The 19,691-nt window shown below is 41.3% G+C and overlaps 1 protein-coding gene across 3 annotated transcripts in view; it reads left to right on the top strand.

Moving 5' to 3' along the window:
* lrch2 (leucine-rich repeats and calponin homology (CH) domain containing 2) overlaps positions 1-19,691 on the top strand; it is a 147,839-nt gene that overhangs the window by 118,597 nt on the left and 9,551 nt on the right. For all 3 annotated transcript variants that reach the window (XM_034178544.1, XM_034178545.1, XM_034178543.1), the window contains one exon: positions 17,564-17,676. In XM_034178544.1, the coding sequence (XP_034034435.1) occupies positions 17,564-17,676 (113 nt within the window). The remainder of the gene's footprint in view (positions 1-17,563; positions 17,677-19,691) is intronic.

Raw genomic sequence — 19,691 nt, 5'->3', positions numbered from 1 at the left:
ATAAGAAATCAAGAAAAAAAGATTGTGACAGTCAGTAACGGTTACTTTTTAGATCAAGCAGAGGAAAAAAATATGGAATCACTCAATTCTGAGGAATAAATTATGGAATCACCCTGTAAATTTCCATCCCCCAAACTAAAACCTGCATCGAATCAGATCTGCTCGTTGACATTGACCCTATGCCATGACAATGACCCTATGTGTCTTTTTGCAAGGAACGTTTTCACAGTTTTTGCTCTATGGCAAGATGCATTATCATCTTGAAAAATGATTTCATCATCCCCAAACATCCTTTCAATTGTCCAAAATATCAACGTAAACTTGTGCATTTATTGATGATGTAATGACAGCCAACTCCCCAGTGCCTTTACCTGATATGCAGCCCCATATAATCAATGACTGTGGAAATTTAGATGTTCTCTTCAGGCAATCATCTTTATAAATCTCATTGGAACGGCACCAAACAAAAGTTCCAGCATCATCACCTTGCCCAATGCAGATTTGAGATTCATCACTGAATATCACTTTCATCCAGTCATCCACAGTCCACGATTGCTTTTCCTTAGCCCATTGTAACCTTGTTTATTCTGTTTAGGTGTTAATGATGCCTTTCGTTTAGCTTTTCTATATGTAAATCCCATTTCCTTTAGGCGGTTTCTTACAGTTCAGTCATAGACGTTGACTCCAGTTTCCTCCCATTCGTTCCTCATTTGTTTTGTTGTGCATTTTTGGATTTTTGAGACATATTGCTTTAAGTTTTCTGTCTTGACGCTTTGATGTCTTCCTTGGTCTACCAGTATGTTTGCCTTTAACAACCTTCCCATGTTTTTTGTATTTGGTCTTGAGTTTAGACACAGTTGACTGTGAACAACCAACATCTTTTGCAACATTGCATGATGATTTACTCTCTTTTAAGAGTTTGATAATCCTCTCCTTTGTTTCAACTGACATCTCTCGTGTTGGAGCCATGATTCATGTCAGTCCACTTGGTGCAACAGCTCTCCAAGGTGTGATCACTCCTTTTTAGATGCAGACTAATGAGCAGATCTGATATGATGCAGGTGTTAGTTTTGGGAATGAAAATTTACAGGGTGATTCCATAATTTTTTCCTCAGAATTGAGTGATTCCATATTTTTTCCTCTGCTTGGTCTAAAAAAGTAACCGTTACTGACTGCCACAATCTTTTTTTCTTGATTTCTTATAGTGTTTCTTAAAGCCAGAAAGTTGCCATTTGAAATGACTTTAGTTTTGTGTCATGTGTGTGATCTGCTTTTTTTCTACAAAATTAAACAACTGAATGAACATCCTCCGAGGCCGGTGATTCCATAATTTTTGCCAGGGGTTGTATATTTTCAATCACTGTACTGGGTGACAGCTCAAACTGTACGACAGAACTGCACGGTGTAAAAGTTCAGAGCGCACGATTTATATGGAACCCGGGGAGAGGTCACTTAAAGTGATATTTTTTTTCTGGCCATGATCATTTGTGTGCACATTTTCCTTTAATTGAGCCCACAAATTAATAAAACGTGCTCTCAAATTAATAAAACGTGCGCACGTTTTCCTGGCCATGATAATTCATGCGAACGTTTTCCTTTAATTGAGCCCTCAAATTAATAAAACGTGCGCACGTTTTCCTTTCGTTCAAAATGAACTCCATAATATGACCTAAATTGTCATCCTCACGACGGGGAGACGCTTCACCCTCAGCATCCTTTTTAATGTGCTTAAATTCCAGATGATGTCATGCTGGGCAGCTGGAGTTCTCTATATGTCCTTGTGCCCAAACCATGATGATACACCCTGACCACATCCATTTCTAATGGGGAGATGTATTACACTGTCTCCTGGTTTGTTGGCTAATAGCCAACATTTATGTGTCAAGACAATATTGAGTGCACGTTGTACAAATTGTTGCCACGTTTAAGTAGATCGCGCCCTTGTTTTACTCAAACGATGCTTAAAACGAGCGCACAATATATACTCAACAAAAATATAAACGCAACACTTTTGGTTTTGCTCCCATTTTGTATGAGATGAACTCAAAGATCTAAAAGTTTTTCCACATACACAATATCACCATTTCCCTCAAATATTGTTCAGAAACCAGTCGAAATCTGTGATAGTGAGCACTTCTCCTTTGCTGAGATAATCCATCCCACCTCACAGGTGTGCCATATCAAGATGCTGATTAGACACCATGATTAGTGCACAGGTGTGCCTTAGACTGCCCACAATAAAAGGCCACTCTGAAAGGTGCAGTTTTGTTTTATTGGGGGGGATACCAGTCAGTATCTGGTGTGACCACCATTTGCCTCATGCAGTGCAACACATCTCCTTCGCATCATCCATGAAGAGAACACCTCTCCAACGTGCCAAACACTAGCGAATGTGAGCATTTGCCCACTCAAGTCGGTTACGACGACGAACTGGAGTCAGGTCGAGACCCCGATGAGGACGATGAGCATGCAGATGAGCTTCGCTGAGACGGTTTCTGACAGTTTGTGCAGAAATTCTTTGGTTATGCAAACCGATTGTTCCAGCAGCTGTCCGAGTGGCTGGTCTCAGACGATCTTGGAGGTGAACATGCTGGATGTGGAGGTCCTGGGCTGGTGTGGTTACATGTGGTCTGCGGTTGTGAGGCTGGTTGGATGTACTGCCAAATTCTCTGAAACGCCTTTGGAGACGGCTTATGGTAGAGAAATGAACATTCAATACACGAGCAACAGCTCTGGTTGACATTCCTGCTGTCAGCATGCCAATTGCACGCTCCCTCAAATCTTGCAACATCTGTGGCATTGTGCTGTGTGATAAAACTGCACCTTTCAGAGTGGCCTTTTATTGTGGGCAGTCTAAGGCACACCTGTGCACTAATCATGGTGTCTAATCAGCATCTTGATATGGCACACCTGTGAGGTGGGATGGATTATATCAGCTCACTATCACAGATTTAGACTGGTTTGTGAACAATATTTGAGGGAAATGGTGATATTGTGTATGTGGAAAAAGTTTTAGATCTTTGAGTTCATCTCATACAAAATGGGAGCAAAACAAAAAGTGTTGCGTTTATATTTTTGTTGAGTATAATAAAACATGTGCACAACATCATAAAACGTGTGCACAATATAATAAAACGTGCGCACAATGTAATAAAATGAGCACACATTCTTTCCACATGCAAAACATTTTGCGATGACACTTCCAGGGCTCTGTAAAAATGCCTGTTTACAAATAAAAAAATGTAATATTTTACAAAGGCACATTTATCTGTAAACACCAACACACGACACACGTCACATTAACGTGTTGGTTTACATAATGAATGACTCAACCAATCAGTGTTTAACAGAGGCACATTTTACCCAGAATCCTTTGCGATCTGTCTGTGTTTGTTACAAAACTTCAGAATTAGTGCATTATTCAACATTAAACGATATATGTTATATTTTAACTTTGTACAAATGACAGAATTGACATTAATGGAGTTATTCTATCAGTATTCATTTTATTTATACACCAAACCATAACTCAGCATTGCTTTATTTTCCAAGACCTCCGCCTGACCGGAGCATTGTGATTGGGTAGAGAGCTGAGCTTTGCAGCTCCTCTCTGCTTGCTTCTGTGTTGGAAGCCATGTAGTAAAGAGCTTCCAGCAGGGGGCAAGGTGTTCAAAGACAGAAGTGTGGGCTCATTGTTTGGGTCTGTTGTCGCTTTTGATGCTACCAGCAGCGATCGTGGTGTTAAAACTCAAATTCAGTTTGTTAGTAGTTGCAAATGTACCAGAGACAATCCTGGAATTTATCGGTTTTCGGTTATCTGTAACTTCTGATACATTTTTGGGTGATTTATCGTTTTATCTTTATCAAAGATAACTTTTCAGTTATCTGATTATCGGTTATTGAAGTTCATTTTTTTGGTTATCTGTGCCCACCACTGTCTGCATGGCACATGCCCAGTGGTCAGAAAACACTCTTCACACAATAATCACATAGCTGTTAATCCAGCTTCCAGCATGGTCTCTTTTGCCAGCTGATTCCACATGTGCAATTGCTCACTCATCTTATAAATGCAGATCCGTCTTCTCACCAGAAAACCCTCCACACCTTTCACAGATTGCCACAGGGACTTTGACACCTGTCTGATGCGTTTTAGACCTTGTTTCAATTTCAATTTTTCAATTTATTTTCATTTTTATAACGCTAAATCACAACACAGTTGCCTCAAGGCGCTTCACACAAGTAAGGTTTAAGCCAGGGGTGGGCAACGAGGGCTGAGACACTGCAGGTTTTCCTTGCAACCAATCACCTCACCAGGTGGGTTGCTGATGAGCCTCTCCTCTGCATGTAAGCACCTGGTCATCAATGAAATCACCTGCTGAGACACCTGAACATTAATGAAATCACCTGCGAAGCTGACTGCTAGCAAGGAAAACCTGCAATGTCTCGGCCGTTTATGTCACATGATTGCCCCCCCCCCCCCCCCCCGGTCTAACCTTACTAACCCCCAGAGCAACAGTGGTAAGGAAAAACTCCCTGCTTGAGGAAGAAACCTCATGCAGACCAGACTCAAAGGGGTGACCCTTTGCTTGGGCCATGCTACAGACATAAATTACAGAACAATTCACAAAACGAATATACAGGAAATGCTGTTGGTGCACAGGACAGGAGGGTCGCCAGCACAAATACAACTCCCATCTCTGGATGGAGCTGCACCTTAAACAGAGAGAAAAAACTGAATCAGGCATCAGAAAAACAAGAAATACAGCATAATTTGCCAGCATTAATTAACAAGAAAAACAGAAGAAATACTAAGGTGATCGCCGGCCACTAGCCCTAAGCTTCACTAACAGACCCAGAATTTAGGTAAAGTTGAGGCCGCGGCCCACTCCGTTTCTTAATAAAATGATTTAAAAGAGTAAAAAGCGTAAAACAAAACTATACCAGTATGCTAGCCATACAAAAGGGAAAATAAGTGCATCTTAAGTCTGGACTTGAAAGTCTCCATAGAATCTGACTGTTTAATTGACGCAGGGAGATCATTCCACAGAACAGGGACACGATAAGAGAAAGCTCTGTGACCCGCAGACTTCTTATTCACCCTAGGGACACAAAGTAGTCCTGCATCCTGAGAACGCAAAGCCCGGGCCGGTATGTAAGGTTTAATTAGGTCAGCTTAGTAAGGAGTTGCAAGTCCGTGAACAGTTTTATAGACTAGTAGCAGAACCTTAAAATCTGATCTCACTGGGACAGGAAGCCAGTTAAGGGATGCCAAAATGGGTGTAATGTTGAACTTTCTGCTTCGTGTCAAAGGTCTGGCTGCAGCATTTTGAAGCAATTCAAGAGCCCTAATGCTGGACTGCGGTAAACCAGAAAATAGAACATCGCAGTAGTCCAATCTAGAAGAGATAAACGCATGGATCAGGGTCTCAGCATCAGCCATAGACAGGATGGGACGAATCTTCGCTATATTTCGCAGGTGGAAGAAAGCAGTCCTTGTAATATTTCTAATGTGGAGGTCAAAGGACAATGTCGGATCAAAAATTACCCCAAGGTTCCTCACTTTGTCAGTGTGATGTATGACACACGAGCCTAGCTGAGCGTTAACTGGTCAAATTGATGCTGATGTCTTGCTGGACCAAGAACCATCATTTCAGTCTTATCAGAGTTTAATAGACATCCAACTTCTCACTGATGCAAGGCAATCTTCTATGGATTTCATGTGAACAAGATTACCAGCAGTTATCGGCATGTATAACTCAATATCATCTGCATAGTAGTGAAAGGTAATCCCAAAACACCACAGTATGTGCCCAAGGGGTGCTGTATAAAGGGAGAAAAGCAGGGGGCCTAAGACGGACCCCTGTGGGACCCCAAATTTCATGTCACTAAGGTTAGATGTCGTGGTACTGTACAAAACACAGTGAGAACGACTGGTCAAGTATGACGTCAGCCATGTAAGGGCACTTCCAGTAATCCTAAAATGATTTTCCAGCCTATCAAGTTGAATATGATGATCCACTGTATCAAATGCAGCACTGAGATCTAACTGCACCAGAACCGTAGTGGTGTCCCTTTTCAGTGAGATATGGCCTTCACGCTTCAACAACCATGATGGCCCTTCTAATGGTTTGTCATACAACTGATTATCAACACACACAATATGTTTTGTAAATGAACAAAATGTACACACTCTCACGAGCGCCACTAGCTTAGCTTATGACAAGCTAAAAGTAGACGCTCTCGTTTTGGCAGAACAACTTTCCACAGTTTCTGGGGATTCTGTGTTAGTACGCGCCCGCGTACTAACACGGAAGTTTACAGTTGGCGATGATGACTTGGGTGTTAACTTCGTGTTAAAGTCAGAACAAGAAGCTGCACTTAGACAGATCTATCTGGGACAAAGAGACACATTCTGTGTGTTGTCGCTCCGGCGAGAGCGGCGTGCTGAGCAGTTTCGCGAAAGTAGACTGGTGAGCTCAGTCTGTGGGCGTGAGCTATCCCACAATGCTAAAATAGCAGATGTTGGTCCAATGAGAGCGCAAAATGTGTTATGGCCATGCAGGCCACACCTCCTCAGTAGGATGCAGCAGTATAGAGCATGATTGGCTGGCAGAGTCATGTTATGGACTGTTGCTTCTGGTGAATCTCTATTCTTTTGAGCTGCTTTTCTGTCAGATAAAACATTAATGGCCCAGTCACACGGTACACGACGATTCCTGAATGAAGGGAAAAAGTAAAAAACGTCACAATTCATTGAGAAAAGGTGGACGAAAGAGCTTTTATCACCGAACAGTCTGCGAAGCAAGAGCGCAAAATGGACGAAAGAGGAACTTAACGAAACCGAAGCTCACGATCTCGACGAAACGTGCCTTGAGCCACAGCTGGAGCAATGTGTGTCTGCTCCAGCACTCTGCGCTGGGACGGAGCTCATAGCGCCTGAGTCCTGGGGAAACTGCAAACAGAAACTGTGGAGATCTGTGTGCATGTCGATGGACCACCTGCTCTGGTTCCTTGTCTAGAACAAAAGAGGGATCATCTCCATCATCATCAGAATCCACACTGTCTGTTGACACGCTGCGCGCTCCGTCGTGCTCCAATTAAAAAAAAAAAAAGTGTGCTGTGGTCACTGCTGTATCACAGTATTATGTTCTAAGCCATATATATTGATTCATAACAGAAAACTGTCAAAAGGGAGAATAAATCGAAATATAAGTGTAAAGATGACTGAATATATCAGAGCAGTAAATTAATCAGTGCGTGTGAACGCGCGCATTGACTCACATGTGCGGTTATTCCACCAGCTGATCACTGATCCACAACGTGAATTCTGTCTTTCCAGAACAGCTCTTTATATAATCATTTTGATTCATCTACCTGTTGTCACATGTATAGAAGGACTGGATTATCATTCCTACACTCATATTGTTATATTTAATGCAAAATAATAAACGCACGCAGCAGCTCCTGCTGCCGCTGATGCTGCATTCAAGTACCGTCGGAAATTACACAACTTTTTCGTTGTTTCAAATTCAACAGTTGCTTGTGGCAAAATAATTGCTTATATCCACACAAAAGATTAATTCTGGCCTACGTAATGTGCCTGAGCCCATTGAAGCTGCCCCCCCACACAGTTAAAAAAATCCAAGCAAGCAGGCTAAGTTTGCCCTGTAATTTCCGACAGCACATGAACGCAGCAGCAGCCTCAGCGCTCACAAACCGGCTTCTGCACAGTGTGAAAATGTTCAGCTGCTCCAACGAAGTCAAATTAAACAATAACGTTACAAAAACTAAACAAACAATTAAAAAACGTCAAGAACGACAGCAAAACGAAACACAGATGAACTAAGGTTTTCGTTGCCCTTTGTTAAAATTTTTCAACAGTTTAAAAATCCTGACTAAGCGCCAGCTGCAGGAGCGAAGCTGCGCGAAGGTTAAACGATGTAAACGACAGTCAACGAAAGTCCAGATTTCTTGTTTAGTCAGGGCTTCGTCACCCTTCGTTAAGTGCCGTGTGACTGGGCCATAACATGATTCTTGAGATCCTTTTCCACAGAAGTTTATCATTTAATCAGCATTTTCCTCTTTTGTATCCTTAGAAATCCACACAACACAGCCTTTATTCTGTGGCCAAAGTTCAGTAGAGGGAGTTTCTCTTGAAATCAGGAAGGTTTCTTTGGAACTGTTCAGCTGTTCTAAAATTGCACTCACTTGGCACATGTATATTACAATAGTCAAGTGGCCTCTGTGTGTGTGTGTGTGTGTGTGTGTGTGTGTGTGTGTGTGTGTGTGTGTGTGTGTGTGTGTGTGTGTGTGTGTGTGTGTGCGTGCGTGCGTGCGTGCGTGCGTGCGTGCGTGCGTGCGTGTGTGTGCGTGCATGTGTATGGCTTTGATTACGCAGTAACTGGGGAGAGCTGACATTTGCTGTTTGGTATGTTTATGTATTTTGGGCCAAGGATGAATGCTGCAAAAAATGGAATGTGGATAGGACTAATATTTTTGGAGAAGCTATAAATATTGGCTAACAACACTGAACAATGGCTGTTGCTAACTTCTTTCTGGGCTCACACACCATTCCAGCCAGGGCAGTAAGTCATCTTTATATTAAAGGACATGTCTCATGTTTAACGTCCAAGTTAGTAAGACAACATAAAAGTACTCATGATTGTACGTGTCTCTGCACACATATGCTAATAATTAGTGATCCCTGATATATTTTATTCCTCTCACTCTGAGCATTAGCAGGTGCATATCTGGAAAACGTCTCACTCGGCAATTCTTGGCATTTTTCAGTGTGTGACATCCTAATTAGCAAAACAGAAACATCTCAGTGACTGACAGGCAGAGGGAAATGAACCTGCTCCATCCAAAAACGAGGCTTCTGAGCTGCTGTTCGAACGTGATGGCTCGGATTTACAGAGAGCAGACAACACGCTTCACCCTGAAACTCTTAACTTTTTCAGTGTCGGATTTTGGAACTTAAACCTCTGGGGTCGACGCCATCATATATGACGGCTAAGACCAAGCTTTACTAAATTATAAATAACTTTATAATGATATGAGATAGAAACTTACTTTTTTTTTTTTTTTTTTGCTGAAAAGTGAACTCCACGGACCTTCAAGCCAGCCATCGGCAATCTTTGTACTCCTCATAGAAGCTGTGTGATGACGTGCGCAATGTGAGTGTCCAATTGGAATTGGTTCACCGTCACATGGTTTTCCAAAATCCAATCGTAGGGCAGATTTACCTCACGTGTAAAGCCAAAGATCGTTTTCAGGAGTGATATGTTACTCGTTGGCCCGTTTGAATAGCCCTCTGGGTGCTCCAATGAGTACATACTATTAGTACATACTCAGTGCGCCCTGCGCCATTACGCACAGCGATCAGTGAAAGCAGGATCAGACAGAGAGCCTCTGATGACAATCTCACGTGCTCAAACAAAGAATGTGTATCTATCAGGATTGCTCCACTAGTTTGCATGTGAATGTTACTGGATAACTCTGTTGCTTTCTCTGCGTAAAACACTGCTTACCATATCAATGGACAACAAAACGCGTAGACCATTTTGTATATATTGTTCAAAATGTGCATTTGTGTTTATTCTTTGAACCTTTTTGTTGTTCAGTCTTTCACACAAGACCTCAAATTACCTTTATAAAGTGTCAATACAGTTGTTTGTTATAGTTTGCTGTGTGTTTTGAATAAATGTGTGTGGAAAATTATTTTTCGCTTTATTTTTTCCTTGCCTATTTTTGATTGTAAACATTTATTACACTTATAAAAACACAACAACAACATATATATTCTGAAAGCACAGGTTGTCCTGAAAAAAAGAGACATAAAACTTGATTGTGGGATGCAGGGAGAGCTGTTAACAGCAATAACAAAATATTTATGCCAGGCAAGTGAACTGTCCAAAAAATGCGCTTGGACCCCCGAGGGTTAAAGTGTGGTGACATGCTGTTTGTGTGGATGCTGGTTTGTGGACATGGACGTGGGACATCTGACACTGTTTTTAACAGACTGCACGGAGACACGGAGATGGATTTGTTACATTGGAAAAAGTCAGAATACATTATTTCCAGGAGTTCATGGATGTTGTTTTACGTGCCATGATCGAGAGGGAGGCAGAGCTGCAGCCGGTGATCTCGCGCGCGTGCATTTCTTTGATCGCGTGAAGTTTACATTTGGAAATTAATCCACAACACAACGGTGATTGTGGTATCTTCCCCTTTTGTGTTTTGTGGCTAGATTTCTTTTTTCTTTTCTTTTTTTTTACTGAGAGTGTGTAAATTTGGAGCTGGAATGTCTGCATGTGTGCTGCGAAGCTCGCTGTGTGTGTGTGTGTGTGTGTGTGTGTGTGTGCTGTGCAGCTGACGAGACAGTGGCTTTCCCCCGGCAGCAGATGTTTTTTTTTGTTTTTTTTTATTTTATTGATAACAATACTCATAATTAATCACGCACAAAGCTGATCCTGGAACAGAGATGGTTATTAACAGGCTGCGCTTATGACTAATGGCGGTGCAGGTGCACAGAATCCTCCTTGGAGCCGCAGATTTTACCGTGACTCCATCAAAATGAACAATTATCACTTAAAAACGAGTCATCATAACACAACATCACACTTATCTCAACTTTGGAATTAATCTGTGCCTTCATTTTTAACATTATCGGCTACATTCCTTTGACGCGCACGCTGGGACGCTTCTAGTTGTGACGTTATTTGTCCCCTGGCAGCAGATGCAGGGCTCGACATAGGCATTTGCCTGCTGGCCCGGCGCCAATTTGTCCCACTATTGGGCCATTACAGGCCAGTACAATTTATCAAATGATGGCCTGCTCGGACCACTACAAAAATGCGCAAAATTCTATTTATTTTGCCATATTTTGCGGTGGCAAAGTCTAATTTCTTCACATCTCCGTGTCATCAAACTTCACCGAGTCCGCCATGTTTGTTTTGGTCTCACACCACGCTCCATGCTCCTGCAGAATCTCGCGCACATTGAAATGTATGTTGTCGATGTGTGGAGCGTGTGTTCAGCTGTTTTCGCCACTGATCTTTGGCAATATTCGCTAGCATCTTGAGATGCGTGGAAAGCTGCAGGAAAGGAATACAAACAAGGCGCAAATGTAACAGAATGCTTTGAAATTTGAATTGAAATATGTTTAAACTGCAACCACCTAAACCCGGACAACAACCAGGAAAGAGTTTTGCTAAAGGAACTGGCCAGAAGAGGGAGCTTAGTGATGATGAGTTAAGGGAGAGAGACAGGCTATATGAAAGAAACAAGAGGAAGAGAGGTTTTGTCCCGACCTAGCCACAGAAATGGCCGTGGCTTGGTCATGACCAAGAGAAGAATGAGGTTTTCTGCCAAATCTGCAGGGCCTATCTGTCATATGCTGACAATTAAGTAATGTATATGCTTGGTCCTGGTAGACCCTTGCTGTTTTGAAGCTAGTTTAAAAGTCTAACCAGCTTGCCTTTGTGGAAACCCCATGGTGACAACATTAGCAAAGGAACCAAGCATAATTTTTTTCAATTTTGCAGATCTATAACTCTAATCCAGACAAGGCATACTTTTTAGGTTTGATATGGACCAACATCTGTATTTTACATTTCTGACTGTGAGTTAGCCAACTCTGAGGGTTGCTAAAAAAATGCCCTCTAAATTTTATGGGAGTCGCTTTATTTTTTTACACTTGAGAATGCCTTCTGATAAATTCTATTTTTTTAACTTCACGGTCCATAGACTATTTTATATTTTTTTCTGGGTTGGTTTATATTATATAGGCACTTTTATTTGCAGGATTTCAGGGTGGAATATCATGAACTCTTGTGCGCAAAACCACGGACCAGTGCTCCTACACTGTGGGCCACTAACTTCTAAATTCTACTGGCCCTATGGGCCAGTGGGGCAAATTGGCGTATGTCAAACCCTGAGATGTATTTTTTTATTTTATTGATAACAATACTCATAATTAATCATGCACAAAGCTGATCCTGGAACAGAGACGGTTATTGACAGGCTGCATTTATGACTCATGGCACTGCAGGTGCACAGAAACCTCCTTGGAGCCGCAGCTTTTACAGTGACTCCATCAAAATTAACAGCTATCACTTAAAAATGAGTCATCATAACATAACATCACACTTATGTCAACTTTGGAATTAATCTGTGCCTCTGTTCTTAACATTATTGGCTACATTCCATTGAAGCACACACTGGGACGCTTCTAGTTACGACGTCATTTGTCAGAAACACCTGAGTACTCATGAGTACTTTGTTTTCAGATGTCTTTGTAGCTGTTTGTTGCAAATGCCGTATATTTTGAAACTGGTCACGGTTTGTATATATTGGGCCTCATGTATCAACGTTGCGTACGGCGATATTTGAGCGTATATGGGGTGTACGCCAAAATGGCTGCGCTACTTGACATTTATCAATGTGGTCGTTGGCGTATGGTGCGCTGAAAATATACACCAAGTCGAGAGGTGGTGTAAATTATACACCAAAATGAACCAGCACTGGAATCCACATAAAAATGAAAATGATCAACATGATAAACAGTGCCATCATACAAATCAATGCATATGTTAAATAAATAACACTTTCTTGATTATACTACATAATAATTAATACAAATCCCGCTTTTGCGGGATTGTTGGTCTCGAGCACGATCCGTGGCCACAGTGCTGACCGCAAAGAAAGCGCTGCTCGCCTTTTTCTCCAGACTTCGAGCCTGGAGCCAGAGCAGCGCTGAGCTTAACTTTATGTGGTGTGATCGTTTTAGACAATGGAATTGATAATTACAACTGTAGTGTTGTCATTCCCTTCGCCCATGCTGCAGTCAGGTTTTGTCTTCTCCATTCGTTTGTTACAATAAAATAAATAAATACATTTTAAAAATAAAGAAAATCTGAAAAATTAGGCGTGTCTTATTAATTGAGCTAGCAAATATCCACATGTCAAGAATTATTGACATGTGAAAAGAGAATACAGTGGTCCCTCGCTATAACGCGGTTCACCTTTCGCGGCCTCGCAGTTTCGCAGATTTTTTTAGTCCAATTTTTGCATGCTTTTTTTTAACGGTGCATTGTGGTCTGCGTGTCTGTTTATAAGAATCTTCTCGCCCAGAAGAAAAAAAGTGCCAACAACTACCCATAACTGTGTTCTTCACTCGGAAAAAGACACCTGCAGCGAGGTTTGACTCAGTGGAAAAAGGAGTGGTGTCAGGACGAAGAGGCGCGATCAGAGGAACTGTGAAATACTGGTCAGTCACTATTAATAATTTCTTATGTGTCCAACCTCATAGGTTGATCGTTAAAATTAAATTCATTAGTTCTAAAAGCCATCATAATTATTTATAGGAAAACGTTCTATTTTTATTTCTCAAACAAATGTTTGGGCCTGAAAACAGGTTGGTCTTATTTCTCTACAAAGGTTTGAACTTTGAGAGTGTTTACACATGAGAGAAAAGAGAAAATGTTCATGATTGAGAAAAGTGTATAAAGTGGTTTTACAGGGGTTTTACAGCTTTAAAACGTCTATAATAATTGTAAAAAATAACGCTGACTACTTCGCGGACTTCGCTTATTGCGGGCTATTTTTAGAACGTAATTCCCGCGATAAACAAAGGACCACTGTAACACTTTATTGATTATACTACAAAACAATTAATACGACGGCCGCTTTTGACGCTCTATTGGCACGCGTCATGATTGGTGGAGTTCTTTTTCTTTGCCGTCTTCCTGGCTTCCATGTCATAAAATGAGGGTGTGTCTGAAGCGGAGTCTGAATATTTATGGGCATGTTCATTATAATTACGATTGTTTTCACCCGCCGCATTTATCAAGGTCACGTCGGGCGTACGCCGGAAATGGGCAGGTGCCCACTGCTTGATACGTCACGGCAACTTTGGTGTACATCAAATTTACACCGTAAATTTACGCCACAAGTGCGCAACGTTGATACATGAGGCCCATTGTATTTACGTCAAAAATACATGTGAAAACACTTATTTTTATTGTGTTCCATTTAAAAATCAAATGACAAAATCGAGCTAATAGTAAAATAATAATAATAATAATAATAATAGTGTGTATATGATAACAAGAAGCTAAACAATTTCTAAATACATTAACACAGTAAATTAACATTACAAAAATTAAATAATTAACAGGAAATTAAAAGGTTGAGTTCCTCTTCTAAAAGCTGTTGAGGTGTAAGGTTCTAAAAACATTCTGGACTCACAAGCCATTCCGACTCATTATACAAACTTTGAATAATTTATTACCACCCTTTAAAAATGTCAGCTAACTATTTTACAAACACTAGAGCCCATGGGCAACACGCTAGTTGATATTAAGAGCAGTGAAAAAAATATTCTTGGCTCCATACCTTCATTTGAATCAAGGGCTCACAATGTAAACACCTCCTCCTTCCCCTGTTAAAACTCTTTAAATGCTAGAGATATTCTGAAACAACAACACAATGAAGTCATAGCCTTCATGGTTGAGTTAACTACCCCATTCTCCCAGGGTCCAGAGCTCTCCATGCAAAATCCTGCCTGAAGAGGGGGTGGGCCAGTGCACAAGCATGGCCTTTGTCATGTACATCTGAATGCCAGTTTCAATAAAATGTATAATTTCAACACAGTTAAAAAATACATCACAAATAACTCACTTCATTGTGTCAAAATTTTGTCCTTCTCTCATTCATTTTAATTTAACTTCAGGTTTACTAACTTTCAACCAACATTTCAAAAAAGGGAGTGGGCTGATGTTTGGCCCTGGGCCCTCCGACGGACACATACAGTACATGTTGTTAACTAGAGGCTGTTGGTGTCACATTGGAATCAGAACTAAACACTGACCCATAACATCTGTTTTAGTTATCATATTCACAAGTACTTTAATACAGACAAAACTGAGAGAAAGTATTACCCAGTGTTTCCCCCACCATTGCTTTTTTTTTTATTGGGGGTGGGTCCATCATCTCTCCCTCCAGCATGACTCACAGCCCCTATCAAGAAAACCGTTCTCTCTCTCTCTCTCACTCACACACACACACACACACACACACACACACACACACACACACACACACACACACACACACACACACACACACACACTGAGGTGTAGTTAGTTTTAGATTACCTCCTCCACAGACATTTACTAAGTGACATTCACTATGAATATTTGTAATGCTTAAAAATTAAGTAATGTAGTTTGAACTATCAGAGTTTTAAAAATAAAGTTAATTGTGATGGACATATCATCTCTTAAATCAGGGGTGTGGCAGCATAATTTTATTTAGTTAGTTTAATGTGGGATTTGTTTGAAAAATACGATATTAATTTTTGTTGTTTACAATGAAATATAATTTCAGTTCCACATTTAAGAAGAGGACACGTTTTGCACAGTTTATAGAAATAAAGGAAGATTTTTCAGGCATAGTTTGTCTGCAGCTCATCCTGTTAAAAAATTGTGAGAAAATTGTGTTGTGAGCTAAGAATTGTACCAAAATGTGAGTCGAGTGTTTCCCATTGCTAAAAAGATTAATCCAGGTTTTGAGTATATTTCTTATAGTTACATGGGAAACAAGGTACCAGTAGATTCAGTAGATTCTCACAAATCCAACAAGACCAAGCATTCATGATATGCACACTCTTAAGGCTATGAAATTGGGCTATTAGTAAAAAAAAAAGTAGAAAAGGGGGTGTTCACAGTAATAGTAGCATCTGCTGTTGACGCTACAAACTCAAAACTGTTATGTTCAAACTGCTTTTTTAGCAATCCTGTGAATCACTAAACTAGTATTTAGTTGTACGAGGTCTATTAGAAAAGTATCCGACCTTATTATTTTTTTAAAAAACCATATGGATTTGAATCACGTGTGATTGTGTCAGACAAGCTTGAACCCTCCTGTGCATGCGTGAGTTTTTTCATGCCTGTCGGTTGTGTCATTCACCTGTGAGCAGGCTTTGAGTGAGGTGTGGTTCACCCTCTCGGTGGATTTTTATTGCGAATAAATGTCTGAACGATTTGGAGCTTTGCTGCATCAATTTTTTTCCAGAAACTGTGAGAGACCTCCAGGTGGACACCGTTCAAAAAATTAATATGGCTTTCAGGGATGATTTTATGGGGATTAAACAGATTAAGGAGTGTTACTGCCGCTTTAAGGACTGCCCACAACTGCTGAGAGTGCAGCGCGCTCCCAGCCCCCTTCGACAGGCTCACACCCCGCTGAAACAACCAGATCATTTCCAACATGAAGGCTTTGTTGATCCGGGACCTCGTCTGACTTTCACAAAAAGGCAGAAGATGTGGACATCAGCACTTTTTCGGTACATTCCACCGTTACAGGAGTTTTTTTTCATGGAAAGAAAAGCGGAGGGATGCGCCACGGAGCCGTTCATTACGCGGGACAAAACCACCTCGGTGTTGGTCTCACAGGACGGCTTTCAGGTGGATTTCAGACGGATTCCGGTTGCTTTCCAGTCGTGTGAATATCCGATTGTGATTGTGCATGAGCTGGACATGCCAGAACATGTCCCGTGAGGCTTCATCACGGCATTGCTTTGCGCCGAGCAGCTGCACCGCTTCTCTTTCCATGACAAAAACTCCTGTAACAGTGAAATGTGCCGTTAATTTTATACTGGACGCTGTCTTGATCCGGTATGTCATCTGACTAGCACAGGAATTGTGAAAAGACATAGACATCAGCACTTTTTCGGCACATTAAGATAGACGTGCGGAGGAGTTCCGCGCGTCGCGGTGCAGCCGCTCGGCGCAAAGCAACGCCGTGATGAAGCCTCACGGGACATGTTCTGGCATGTCCAGCTCATGCACAATCCCATTTTCCTCAGGCTTTCAAAGAGAAAAGCATGTTCAACAGGTGCTGGTTTCAGACCGTTTTCGGTGGCTTTCGGTGGCTTTTCAGTCGTGTGAATATCTGAGAAATTGTGGAAGAGGTGGGCATCATTTTTCGGAGTCCAGCATGTCCTGTTAGACTTCAACACAGAGTTGCTTTTGCTCCGCTGTCAGCAGCTTTGGCACAAATTTTGCCGCCACTCTTTTCATGGCCAAATCTTCTGTCACAATGGAATGTGCCGAAAAAGTGCTGATGTCCACCTATTCCGGAATTTCTCGGATAGTCACACGACTGAAAAGCCACCGAAAGCGGTCTGAAACCAGCACCTGTTGAACATGCTTTTCTCTTTGAAAGCCTGAGCAATTGACAGGCGTGAAAAAAATTCACGCATGCGCAGGAAGGTTCAAGGTTGGCTCATGCAAGCACGCTTGATTCAGATCCATCAGGTTTTTGCAAAAAAAAAAAAAAAAAAAAAAAGGTCAGATACTTTTCTAACATTTGTGTGTGTGTGTGTGTGTGTGTATGTATATATATATATATATATATATATATATATATATATATACTGATTCCATTCAGGGCTCAGTTTCAGAATGCTTGAGATTGACCTAGTCTAGTTGGTTTTGTTATTTTTGTTCCCTTGTGGGTTATTTGTGACTCAGACCATGCACTTTATTCATGATTTCAGCTTTCACCAGAGGAAGCCGTCAGGACTACAGCTCGACAGATCCCAGTTTCACTATGAGGCGGAAGATGGAGCATTTGAGGGAAGAAATGGAACAGATAGGACTCTTACGTCAGGTCAGATGCTTCACACCCTGTTCATGCCTTTGCTTTTTTTTCCAATTCATCCTCTGAACAAAGTCTGCAAGATCGCACATTTGCTTCAGATTAATCTAAATCTGGGCCTTGTTTTGCAAAAGCTTTTTCAAGTCAATGTGAGTCCAAAGCAACATAATAAGATGCAAACTGAGGGTGGATTAATTAGACCTCATACATGCTTACAGTTTATATAGTTTGTCTTTTTATTCCTGTCCTTTCTTTTTTTGTGTGGTGTTTCTGTTCTTTGTAAATCAGTCATCAAAGGACCAGGAATACCAACAGGAAAATCATTGCAGAAGCTGAAAGGGGCATCCAGAGCATATAACACCCATGTATTAGGCTGACGTTTACATGGCAAAACTTTCATGCAGTTACCAAGGGGCAACACTCAAGCTGTATTTTGACCCCAACCCGGAAGTGTAGTTCCTTGACTGGCCGCTTGAGGTTGGCTCCAAAACAGAGCACATTCCCATAGCAGCTAATTCTAAAATGGCAAACTTTATATCAGCAATAAACATATTTACAGTCTGGTACGAAAAAACAAAACAACAACAACAACAAAAAAACCCTGTTTTGGTCTCTATAGATCCAGCGTGCCCAACCTGTCCATCACAGTCTACCAGTCGATCAGTTGATCACATTATGAAAAAACAAAAAATCTCACACACTTCTTTCTATCTGCACGTGTGCACGGTATGATTGCTAGGTTGTAACAGAGGACTCGAAAGCTAGATGAGAGCGAGTGGATACTACAATGGCAGAAGCTAAAATCTAAAATGTATCATTTTCATTCAGAATAGGAGGAACATTATTTTTTGTGTGTGTATTCGAATGCCAAGTCCATTTGTCTTATCTGCAATGCAAATGTGGCTTTACCAAAGAAAGGGAATTTGGAGTGGCTGTTCAAGATAATCCACAAAAGCCACGATGCAAACTTCCCTGCTAAATCACCCCTGCGTGCCTGAAAAGTCCAGGAATTGAAAAGTTGACTAGCAGCACAATGGTCGGTAAACATGGAAGACATGATGAATGTGGCTAACAAGATTGAGTGTTCTGTTCGGGCCAGGAGTCTGCAGATGTGATTATTCCGCGTACAGCTGGATGAGACAGGTGCAGAACACACAGATTCTGCTACACACAGATTCTGGAACAGTTTTATGAATTGTTGCCTGAAATTAAAGAATTTCTGAAATGTTCAAACCATGCTGAATATGCACAGCTAGAAGCCTTTGTTACCGATCTGACTGACAAGCTCAGTAACTTGAATGTAGAGCTGCAGGGTAAAGACAAACACATCATCAACACGATCAGCTCCATGAACATGTTTTAAAGCAAATTACAACTGCTATCAAGCACGTTGCAACAGTGTGATCTGCGGAACTTTCCACACATGGACACAGAACTTAGGCGTCAGGGCAAAGACCGTGCGGAGCTTGAGAGTGGACGTTATGATGATCAAGTGCAGAGGATCTTGTCAGAATTTGACAGGCACTTTACTGACTTTGCTTCCATTGAGCCTTTTGTCAGTTGTCCATTTGGGGAACATATAGATGTGGATTATATAATGTCCAAAGTGGCATCACTCTTTAACCTTGATAGCTGTGCTATTGAGAAAGAGATCCTCACACTGAAAAATGACATTGAGCTCAAATCCAGAGCAACACCTGGAAATACCTGACATTAATGTCTAATTCTGGATTGTAATGCAGCACCCCAACCTCAGATAAACCCCACAGAATTTGATTGCACTTTTTGTATCAACATATTTGTGTAAGTCAGCCTTTTTCCATATGAAAATCATTAAGTCAAAATACAGATCACCTTGCAGCCTTCTTACGGCTGGCAGTCAGCTCCTGCTGTCTGGACTATGAGAGACTAACTGCCTCCTCTCAGTGCCAAAAGTCCCATTAAGGCAGAGAACAACGTTTCCAACTTGAATTAGGCATTGTATTATTTGGGTTGTTTGTTGTTGTGTTGTTACGGACAAGTCTTAG

This window comes from Thalassophryne amazonica, chromosome 9 (genome assembly GCF_902500255.1).
Source record: "Thalassophryne amazonica chromosome 9, fThaAma1.1, whole genome shotgun sequence".
In the NCBI taxonomy this organism is placed as follows: domain Eukaryota; kingdom Metazoa; phylum Chordata; class Actinopteri; order Batrachoidiformes; family Batrachoididae; genus Thalassophryne; species Thalassophryne amazonica.
The sequence above is the reverse complement of the archived record's forward strand: the minus strand, read 5'-3'. Positions and strand labels throughout refer to the sequence as shown.